We start from the raw sequence: 12,058 nt of genomic DNA on the forward strand, positions 1-12,058 counted from the left end.
TATAGGTTTAAAGGGTGATGTGAGGGTAAAGAAAACTTTTCACAGCGGTTAGACTCTGGACTGCCTGGAAATGTGGAGGGGGCAGTTTCAACTCAGGGTAATGTTTGATTATTTGTATAGAAAGGGTGTGCAAGGATAAGGGGAGACAACAGGAGATTGGCACTCAGTAATAGAACCCTTCCAGGCTTGATGGGCTGAATGGCCTCTTTCTGGGCTATAATGATTCTGTGCAGTTGGTGCGCTTTGGCGTTCCGTTCTCGATACTAACTCACAACAGTTTACAATAGCATGTTGCTTTCAGTTTAAGTTTAATATTAGCACTGAACATGACACAATTATCTGTTATATTAAAATAACTTATAATACATTAGACAACAGCAATAGGAAATTAAACAATGAACACACAATTACAAATAATTACACATTTGTTCCTCTTTTGTTATCATTTTCCCTGCCTTTCTCGCAGTTGTTTCCCCTCTTCCCCAACTCCCTCCCCACACCCACCCCCACCCCTCCAACTTCTCCACACAACGTTAGTCGAGTTGGCAAAGTTTTTGGGGAAGTTCCTGAGTCTGTGAATTTCACGAGCATCCTCCGAGTCTGTTAAACGTTCAATTCGCGCTGAGGCGGAATGAAAAAAACGAGAGATTCCCAGGAAACTCCGAAAAAATATGTGATTCTGCCTCACTAGAGGAAGGGAGTTTGTCCCTGTAAGTGTTGCAAATTTTCGCAGCAGTGCAGAAGTGTAGGTTCCAACAGCTTCTTTGGCTGAACTGTCCCCTCTCATTCAAGTTGAAGCGTTCCCAGTCTGTTGTGTGTGTTGTGTGTGTGTACGTGTGTGTGTATGTGTTTGTGAGAGAGAGTGTATATGTGTGTATATATGTGTGTGTGTGTGTGTGTGTGTGTGTGTGTGTGTGTGAGAGAGTGAGTGTATGTGTGTTGTGTGTGTGTATGTGTGTGTGTGTGCGTGTGCGTGTGTGTATGTGTGTGTGTATGTGTGTGTGTATGTGTGTGTGTGTGTATGTGTGTGTATATGTGTGTGTATGTGCGTGTGTGTGTGAGAGTGAGTGTATGTGTGTTGTGTGTGTGCGTGGGCGAGTGTGTGTGTGTGTGTGTGTGTGTATGTGTGTGTATGTGTATGTGTGTTGTGTGTGTGTATGTGTGTGTGTGTATGTGTGTATGTGTGTGTATGTGTATGTGTGTTGTGTGTGTGTATGTGTGTGTGCGTGCGCGTGTGCGTGTGTCTGTGTGCGTGCGTGTATATGTGTGTGTGTGTTGCGTTTGTATCTCCCGCGACGTGTGCTGCCGGTTTATTTGCACACGCTGACCCACTCTGTCACTCGGCACTCCTCACACGCTACATAGCAGCACCAATGAAACTTACAGCTGCACCTCTCCGTGCGGGTCTGTCGCAGGATGTTATGACCCCGGCCACAGCACAGGCTCTCACAGTTGTCCAGGCCGGGGCTGGTCTTGTTGCAGATCCGGCCTCGTGTGCCCGCTGAGTCCAGGCCGGGCTCGCTCTCGCAGAAGTTGGGGGATTCCTCGAAGAAGACCAGCTCGCCGGCATTGGATTTCCTCCGGTGTGGATGGTGGTGGTGGTGATGTTGTTGTTGGTGTTGGGGCTGGGGTTGGCTTTGCTCGAGCTGCCCCGTGTTGCGGTTGTGGGCTTTGATCAGGGTGGCGTTGTAGAACTTGCGCTTCAGCATGCTACCCACCATCCTGAAGTCAGGGGTCACCTGCCAGCAGGTTTTCAGCTGGCAGCTCCCAGATGTACCATGGCACTTGCATTTCCTCTTCATGTTGTCTGCGATCATCTGGGGGTAGCAGAAACACAGGGAGACAAAAAGAAAAGAGTGGCTCAGACGAGGCCAGCTCCCCCACATTCAGGGACGACAAGGAACATAGGAGCAGAAATGGGCCATTCAGCCCGTTCAGCCTGCTCCACCATTTAATACAATCATGGCCGATCAAACACTTCACACCATTCGAGCATAAAACTTAGGACCAGAAATTAGAACCCGTACAGTGTGGCGATGGGCCCTTTGGCCCATCAAACCCACACCGAACCTCAGAACATCCCACCCAAGCCCATCCCTCTAAAACCCACCTAATCTACACTTCCCTGAACGCTACGGGCAATTTAGCATGGCCAATCCACCTAGCCTGCACATCTTTGGACTGTGGGAGGAAACCAGAGCACAACCACGCAGACACAGGGAGAATGTGCAAACTCCACACAGACAGTTGCCCGAGGGTGGAATCGAACCCGGGTCCCTGGCGCTGTGAGGCTGCAGTGCTAACCACTGAGCCACCGTGCCGCCCCAAGTGTACCATTTAGGCCACTGCTTCTTGAACGTTGTTGGAGCAGCACTCAAGCAGGCAAGTGGGGAGTATTCCATCACGCTCCCAATGTGCCTTATAGATGGTGGACAGTCTTTGGGGAGTCAGGAGTGAGTTACTCACTGCAGGATTCCCAGCCTCTGACCTGCTCCTGCAGCCACTGTGTTTATATGGTGAGTCCAGTCGAGTTTCTCTGCCTTTTCATGCAATCGTGGTTGACCAAAAACTCCAATTTAAGTTTTCAAGTTTGATATAGTTCTTGGAGCTAAAGGGACCAAAGGGTATGGGGGGAAAGTGGGAGCAGGGGACTGAGTTGGATGATCGGCCCTGACCATATTGAAAGACGTGGCAGGCCCGAAGGGGTCCTTTGTTTTAATGTTGCTATGTTTACCAAAACTGTCCCCATGACCCTTTACACCATTGGTAAGTCATAAAACAATCAATTTCATCGCAGACAAGACTACTGGCCAATTCCTGGACAACAGGATGGAATACATAGACGCTTGATGACCAGGGTAGGCACAATGGGCTTTCTCCATGCTGTAAAAAAAACTCTCTGCCTCTCTATGATTCTAAAATGTTGAAATAAACAGAAATTGCTGGAGAAACTCAACAGGCTTGGCAGCATCTGTGAAGAAAGAATCAGAGTTAACACTTTGAGTCCAAAGACCATTCACCAGGGCTGAAGAACGTAAAAAGCTGAATGCTTCTTTCCTACTTCACCCTAGACTCTGATCAAATGAACTCTGCACACAATGATTCACAGACACTGGTTATGTAACAATGTAAACCAGCAGCAATGTAGCCACTTGGTCTCTTTAACATTGTCAGACCCTCCAAGGCATTCCATCGCTAAATATAAGATCGTGGCTGATCCTTTTGTGGACTCAGCTCCACTTGCCGGCTCACCATAATCTTTAATTCCTTTACTGTTCAAAAATCTATCTATCTTTGCCTCAAAAACATCCAATGAGGAAGCCTCAACTGCTTCACTGGGCAGGGAATTCCACAGATTCACAACCCTTTGGGTGAAGAAATTCCTCCTGACCTCAGTCCTACATCTGCTCCCTCTTACTTTGAGGTTATTCTATACCCACCAGTGGAAACATCCTCCCGGTTTCTATCATATCTATCCCCTTCATAATTTCATATGTTTCTATAAAATAGGAACATTGTGATGCTAATTTACAAGACTAACAATTTCAAGGCATGAGGCCAAATGTCACAAGTGTGTCTTTTAAATTCACTTCATTAATTAAATCTGGATTTTAAAAACTGGTCTTATAATCTGTTATGGCGACCAATAAACTACGGAGTTAAAAACACATGCCTGTGTTGGAAAGAATTCTGCCCTCCTGCTCCTTAACATTATACCCCCCGCTTACTGACCTACCTATTAGGGGAAACATTTCTCCCTGTCTACCATGTCTACACTCCTCAGAACTTTGTACACTTCAATCAGATCCTCCCTCAGCCTTTTTTGTTCTCAGGAAGATGACCTCAGCCTATCAAGTCTGTATTCCTAGCTGGAATGCTCCATCCATGACAACATTGCGGTGAATCTCCTCTGCTCCCCATCCAGTGCATTCAAATCATCGTTGGAAATGAAGAGTGCAGGGTCTGATCTTGGTGGAGGCTGTTTCAAGGTTCTGGTATGATTCCATAAAGCAGTGCCTATGGAAAACAGGATAGTAGGCTAATGCAGCCACCAAAAGTGTTTCTTAATTTTGATAGTCATGTGGATAATGCCGCTGGACCGGTAATTCAGAGACTCTGGGTAATTCTCTGAGAACATGGGTTCAGATCCTCCCATATCAACTGCTGGAATTTCAATTCATTTAACAAATCTGGAAGGTTGGCATATCTGTAAAGACTCTAACCAATTTTTATCAATGCACCATGGAAAGTACTCTATCCAGATGCATCATAGAACATAGAACACTACAGCGCAGTACAGGCCCTTCGGCCCTCGATGTTGCGCCAACCTCTGAAACCAAACTGAAGCCCATCTAACCTACACTATTCCATTATCACCCATATGTTTATCCAATGACCATTTAAACGCCCTTAAAGTTGGCGAGTCTACTACTGTTGCAGGCAGGGCATTCCACACCTGTACTACTCTCTGAGTAAAGAACCTGCCTCTGACATCTATCCTATATCTTTCACCCCTCAATTTAAAGCTATGCCCCCTCGTGCTAGCCATCGCAATCCAAGGAATATATTGGCCTGGTATGGCAACTGAACCACCCAGAACTGTAAGTCACTATAGAGAGCTGTGAACATAACCCAGTCCATTAGGCAACCAACTTACCATCCGCTGACTCCGTTTAGGTTAGATTAGATTCCCTACAGTGTGGAAACAGGCTCTTCGGCCCAACAGGTCCACACCACCCCTTTGCAGCATCCCACCCAGACCCATCCCCTATAACCCACACATCCCTGAACACTATGGGCAATTTAGCACGGCCTATCCACCTAGCCTGCACATCTTTGGACTATGGGACGAAACCGGAGCACCCAGAGGAAACCCACGCAGACACAGGGAGCATGTGCAAACTCCAGACAGACTGTCACCCGAGGCTGGAATCGAACCTGGGTCCCTGGCGCTGTGAGACTTGCAGTGCTAACCTCTGAGCCACCGTGCCGCCGTAAAGTTTACACTTCTCTCTACCTCACAAGGGCAGCCAATATAATCAAAAACCCTTCCCACCCTGGTTATAGAAGATACAAAAGCTTAAACACACGCACCAACAGGTTCAAGAACAGCTTCTTCCCGTCTGTTATTAGACTTCTGAATGGATGTCTCAAATTTCAAATTTAATGTTACCTTGATCTTTGTGTATCTTCTCTACAGCAGTGACACTGTATTCCTCACCCTGTTCTATTACCCTAATGCACTTTGCATGATATGGTCTGACTGCACTATATGCAAATTAAGACTTTTCATTGTACCTAGGTACATGTGACAATAATAAATCAAACCGAATCAATACAATTAAGCTAATCATAGTGATGGTGGACATAAAAGTATCATGTCTTATTGCAAAAACCCAACCAGTTTAGGAAGGAAATCTGTCATCCTTGCCATCCTTGTCAGCATGTGACTCCAGACCCACCGCAATGTGGTTGACTCTTAACTGCCCTCTGCAAATTCCCAGAATGGCCCTCAGTCCAAAGGAATTTAGGGATGGGCAACAAATTCTGGAGTTGCCGTAGATACCCACGTCCCACAAAATAAAAATAATTGGTGCAGAATTCTGTGGCATTTTCTCAGGTACACCTTTACTGCGCTTACCACCTGTACCAAGGTGTAGTATTGGGTAAGGATTGTTTGAGATTGTTCACTGTCACTCATCTACCTTTGTCTTGGGTCTGTCTACTGATTAGTGGGGGACGATACACTACCATAGAGTATCCATAGAAGAGATGCTGTTTATAGATAGCAAGAAAGATGATTACGTGGTAACAAGAAGCACAACTACATTTGGCCAGTCATACACACCTGGGCCTTAAGGAGCTGGTACGGATATAATGCCCCCCTCTATAAAATTGAATAAAATTCCTCATCTCCTACTTCAGACTGTGTGTGATATGAGGAGAGCAGGTGGAGCCAATGTAACCCCTCCAGAATAATTTCCTTATCCAACAAACCCTTGTGGGACTTCAGTGTTGGTAATCATAATTAAGTGTCTGTTACTTTTCCTTTGACATCTGAAAGTTCCAGACTGTTACTCTTCACTGTACTTGCTTTAAGTTACTTCCTCCCACCTAGAAAGATGTTTACAATCCTTCTTCATCTCCAACATCTATTTACAACCAGCTCATGCACACTGTCCATTTTCAAGGCACTGCTAAGGCCACAATCATTGGATGTAGGAGCAGAGGTAGGCCCTTCAAGTCTGCTCCCACCATTCAATGAAAGTATGTCTGATTTGATAATCCTCAATTCCACCTTCCTGTTTTATCCCCATTAGCCTTGATTAAAAATCTGTCAACCTCAACCTTCATAATACAAGATAACCCAGCATCCACAGCTCGCTGCTACAAACAACACAAATTTACACCCTCCTAACAAAAGAATTTCTCCTCAGCTCAACTATGCTTTAATTCGCATAAGTTCCTTATCACCCTCCCATCCCAAATTCGCACCAAGGCTGTGATCCCGAAATGGTTTGGTACTAAGTGAAAGCACCAGGAGAAAGCGGAATCAGTTCGGAAAGTGGTGTGAGCATTGGCTTTGTTTGTAAAGTACATGTGAAGGAGACTCTCTTTAGAATGCTTCCTGTAAGCAACTAGTTCGTGTTAAGGTGAGGGAGCAAGGTCCTGGCAATGGGGCATGACCCTTCGAATCACTAGATTCATTCTAGTTATAACAAAGAAAGTACTGCACAAGAACAAATTAAACTAATCCCTTCTACCTGTCCATGGTCCATATCCCTCCATTCCTTGCTTATCTAAAAATCACTTAAATGTCCCTATCGTATCTGCCTTCACTACTACCCCAGCAACACATTCCAGGTACCTACCATTCTCTGTGTAAAGCATTTTGCCTTTCACATCTCCTTTGAATTTTCCTTCTCCTACCTTAAATGCATTGTTGTCTTTGATTAGACATTTCAATTCTAGGAAAACACTTCTGTCTGTCAACCCTATCTATGCCTCTCACAATTTTATAGACTTCTACCAAGTCTCCCTTTAGCCTCCAGAGAAAACACACTGAGTTCTTCTAGCTTCTCCTTATAGTTCATACCCTCTAATCCAGGCAGCCTTCTAGTTAACCCCTTCTGCAACATCTCCAAAGCCTCCACATCCTTCCTGTAGTGTGGCAAGCAGAACTGAATGCAATTCTCGGGACGAGGAGCTTTGCTTGTGAAAATGTGTTGGTATTCCTTGAAGAAGACAATGCTGACTGGGAAATCTCGTTGACATGTTCAAAATCATGAGTGATCTGGGCAGAGTAGGCTTGGAGGAACTGTTTCCATGTGGGAAAACATTTGAAAATGAGACAACACAGATGTTAGCTAATTGGCGATGTAAGTACAAGTGATATGAGAAAAGCCACCTTCAGCAGTGAGTGGTTAGGGATCTGGAATGTACTGACTGAGAGTGTGGTGGAGGCAGGTTCAATCAAGGCATTCAAAAAGGAATTGCTACTTGAGAAAGAACAACATTGAGTGTTCAGGGGAGAAAGGAGAGAATGGCAATCAGTGAATTCTTCATTTGGGGAGGCAGTTCAGGCATGATCGGCCAAATTACTACAATTCAGACTGTAACAATTCAATGCTTCCGTGCTTTGACCTTGTTTCAAAGAATCTAAAACCTCCCCAAGCTTCTTTGACACACACAAACAAACTCACAAATGCTAATGCTCTAACCTTATTAGGACAATCTAGGTTTCCTGATGAATCAAGGTCATTGGGAATCTAAATAGCATGTGAATGGAAAAAATGATCCTAAATTGCCTTGAGATGTTATTGAAGATTGAGTTTACATTCTGTACCAAGTTTTTTGCAATCTCAAGATTTCACACCTCTTTATCCATCAAGAACATGTGAAGTATAGTCATCATTGTGCATTTGTCTACGTCGAGGATGTCGTACAAATAAAAGCTGTTGAGAAGATGCTCAATACAAAGACATAGTACAAAGTACTGTGTGAGCATAGAGTCCCATTGACACTGGGCCACACAGAGGACTGAAAGGAAGAATGCAAGACTCACACAATGTTTGCCCAATAGTTAGAAAATCTATTTTTTAACGGTCAATATACCATGTGTTGATTAGACTGCATTCACTTGTCTAGTTAATTACAGACATCTTAATGAACCAATAGAGTAAAATAAAGAGGCAGCGTTGAGGACAGTGTCAGAAAAAGAAATCAGAGCCGCCTGCGATGTCAGAGGCAGGTTCTTCACTTAGAGAGTGGTAAGGGCGTGGAATGCCCTGCCTGTCAATGTAGTTAACTCAGCCACATTAGGGGCGTTTAAACAGCCCTTGGGTAAGCATATGGATAATGATGGGATAGTGTAGGGGGAGGGGCTTAGATTAGTTCACAGGCCGGCGCAACATTGAGGGCTGAAGGGCCTGTTCTGCGCTGTGTTGTTCTACGTTCTATGTTCTATGTGATCAATTTTTCGTACTTTTCTAATGAACCTGTTAAATGTCACAAAGTCGTGTAGAGTAATTGTGAATTGGAAGGCAGGAAGCTGGAATTTGTTTGTAAAAAAAAGATAAGGAAGAATAAAACATGACTCCTTTAAGGGGTAAAGTGCTTTTCTAAGCTTAGAGATTTGTACGGAAAATGTGTCTAAGCTTCTGAAGGCGTACAGTTAGTTCTGAATTTGAAACATATACCAATTGGCTGTGTGATTGGAAACCGTGAGCTTGTTTTGATGTTTTGGCAACTGGCTGGAATCAGCCAATCAATTTAATTAGGCGCTTAGCCATTGAAAGTCAATTGAATTTAAAACTGATTGTTTTAACAACCTCAGACCCATGCTATTGTACGGAAATGGATATGTCATCCAAAGGTATATAAGGAGAGGGTTTTTGAAAATCGGTATGTGGGTGAACCGCCAACTGAGAAATAAGCATTTAGCTCTCACAAGGAATCGCTAAGACCTCTAAGAAAGCCCCATCTTATGCATAAAAGGTGCCATGTCACTTCTAGCTAAGAGTCCTCACAGTAGACTTCATATAGAAAACATCTCTGACAGCCAGATCAGCAGAAGAAAGGTGTTTATGATTTGAGAACAGCAGAAGAGAGGCAAGTAGACTTTGAGAGACAAAGTTTTAATTTATTGCTTTATTACTTGGGTTTATACAAGTGGGACTTGCATTTATTGGAACGTCATATCAGTATAATTTAGTTCAGTTAGGGAATAGTTCGTAGTTAAGGGGGAATTGTTCAGTTTGTTAGTAATTTTGTTAATTTGTTCACTGTTAAGGCTAAATGAATGAATTGTTACTTGTTACTAAGAAGGTGAACATCAGGGGTTTTCATTCATTTAACCTCCCCTTCTCTGTAACAGTTTAACAAATTGGTCAAGGTGAGGCAAGCTTCTCGGGGTATGGGGGTTTAATTATTAGAAGGGGTCCCCCGCTCTTATGGTAACAGATTGAGGGCTTGTGTTTTGGTTTTAATTAGCAGGTGGGTTTGACCTCTCCTCCCTAACAAACAACACACCATTGGAGCAGATAAGACTTAAACCTGGGCCTCCTGGCTCAGAGACACAGGCATTGACACTGCGCCACTCATGCAAGGCACTGAGGGGATTGAAGAGGTGTCAAATGTAGCCAGCTGGGGCAGGGCATTGCAGAAGAGAGGGCACGGGTCAGAAGGGTCAGGATAGGTTCAGCAAGGTTAAGGATAATCCAGCAAGGTGAGAAATTGGTCAGTAAACTCAGAGGTAAAAAGCCGCACTATGTGGGGTCAGCTGCAATTCAACTTGGCTTAAAAGTTGGGGCAAGTCAAGGATTAATTTTGCAGAAGTATCACATAGGAAAACAGGATCCAGTGAACAACATCAAGCAGACCTTAACAGAATGGTAGTCAGGAAAATGGATGGGTTGGTGAGAATTTTTTCTTAATTTATTCATTCACAGGATGTGGGCATCATTAGCTAAGCCAGCATTTATTGCCCACCTTTAATTTCCCAGAGGGCAGTCATAAACGCTTTACTTCTGCTGTTCTGGCTGTCAGGGATATTTTCTCTGTGAAGTTGACTGTGAGGACTCTTAGCTAGAAGTGCTATGGTACCTTTTATGGATAAGATGGGGCTTTCTTACAGAGATTAGCGATTCCTTGTGAGAGCTAAATGCTTATTTCTCAGTTGGCAGTTCACTGTCACATTGATTTTTAAAGAGCAGCGGGCAGTTAGGAGTCAGCCACATTGCTGTATGCCTGGCTGGAGTTACATGTAGGCCAGGCCAGGTACGGATGGCAGATTTCTTCCCTGAACGGCATTAGTGAACCATATGGAGTTTTCTGATAATTGGCAATGACTTCATGGTCATCATCAGACTCTTAATCCCAGATTTTTATTCAATTCAACTTCCACGATTTGCCATAGCTGGATTTGAACCTGCGTCTCCAAAACATTACCTGGGTCTTTGGATTTACTGCTCAGCAATAATACCGCTAGGGTCCTGCCTCTCCAAAATGTAGGGAATGTAGACTTGAGACCACAATCAGATTAGCCATTATCTAATAAATGGTGGGGTAGATTCAAGGGCCTGAACGGACCACAACTGCTCCTTCCGGGGCATGATTGTGTTCCAGCCTTCCACTCAAATATCATCGTCTCTTGACCAATTTGCTGTAAGACAGTACTTCATCCCTGCCCCATTTACAACCATAGTATCCCTATACTGTGAAAGCAGGCCATTCCGTCCAAACTGACCATCCAAAGAGCCTTCCCACCTTGACCCACCCCTCCACACTACCTTATCTCTATAATTCCTATGGCTAATCCACCTGAACTATACATCCGTGAGCAATTTAGTGTGGCCAATCCACCGTAACCTGCACACCTTTGGACTGTGGGGGGAGGAAACCCACAGAGACGAGGGGGAATGTGCAAACTTCTCACAGACAGTGAGCCAAGGCCAGAATCAAACTCAGGACCCTGGTGTTGTGAAGCAGCAATGCTAACCACTGTGCACCATGTGTCAATAACTTTGGAATAGTTTCAAAATTTGAGTCAATAGTTTTAAGAAAGTTTGAAATGGTCACCACAGTGTTGCTTGAGTAATGTCTTCCTTCTCTTAACACATGCTTGATGAAGGGTTAACACATACAGCCAAAAACAGACATAACAAAGATCTTAAAATAGTTTGAATTTTTCGCTGTGCTTGTTTACCTTTGAGTATTGTGACATTATATGTTGATTTAGTCTAGTAAAAGGTACAGAGGAACAATCAGTTCTTTTTGCTGTAATGCACGGCTTTCCCTCCTTCTATCCATTCTGAAACCGTAGACCATCAGCAGAAAATCAACTTCAGCAGTGCTAGCCACTGTGCTTACAACCTTGTGTTGGTTAGTGTGGCAGGTCACTCAGAGAGTTACCTCACGTTACAGCCCAGAGCAATGGCTAGTGATGGGAGGAGCACAGTCGCTCCAACACACTGCTGAGCAATTCTCTTTTCTTTGGACGCTGTTTGCCATTGCTGTATGCTACAATGATTTGCAGGTCAATAATCATCCCGTTTCAACATTTCATGATCACACTCGCCTTGCTTATCAAGTCCTGAGGAAAGCTGTAAGCAATATTAGCACGGCTGCCCCACAGCAGCTGGGACCTGGGTTCAGTTCACATGGGTGACTGTCAGTGTGGAGTTTGCATGTTCTTGCTGTGTCTGCGTGGGTTTCCACAGACTCCTTATGTTTCCACTCACAGTCCTAAGATGTATAGGTTGGCAATGCTAAGTTGCCCTGCGGTGTGCAGGCTGGTTGGGTTAGCCATGGTAAATGCAAGCTGATGGGTGCGATATTCCTTACAGGGGTGGTGTGGACTCAATGGGCTGAATAGCCTCCTTCCACACTGTTGGGATTCTATGATGTTTTTTGACCGAGGCACCTCAAGAGTGGTGACGTTCTGATCACATGTCTCAAACATTGATTAAATTACCATGTTGTATTTCTGTTTGCCTGTGCCACAACACCTATCTGACACCTTGTGACTCCTGCGCTCATCTTAGCTGGCCCAAGACAG

At 44.4% G+C, this 12,058-nt stretch overlaps 1 protein-coding gene across 1 annotated transcript in view; it reads right to left on the minus strand.

Annotated features, from left to right (window-relative positions):
- Positions 1–550: 550 nt before the first annotated feature.
- LOC125454276 (protein Wnt-10a-like) overlaps positions 551–12,058 on the minus strand; it is a 68,613-nt gene continuing 57,105 nt past the window's right edge. Inside the window, exon 4 of the mRNA XM_048534884.2 lies at positions 551–1,817. Within this exon, the coding sequence (XP_048390841.1) occupies positions 1,311–1,817 (507 nt within the window). The 3' untranslated portion in view covers positions 551–1,310. The remainder of the gene's footprint in view (positions 1,818–12,058) is intronic.

This window comes from Stegostoma tigrinum, chromosome 7 (assembly GCF_030684315.1).
Source record: "Stegostoma tigrinum isolate sSteTig4 chromosome 7, sSteTig4.hap1, whole genome shotgun sequence".
Taxonomy (NCBI): domain Eukaryota; kingdom Metazoa; phylum Chordata; class Chondrichthyes; order Orectolobiformes; family Stegostomatidae; genus Stegostoma; species Stegostoma tigrinum.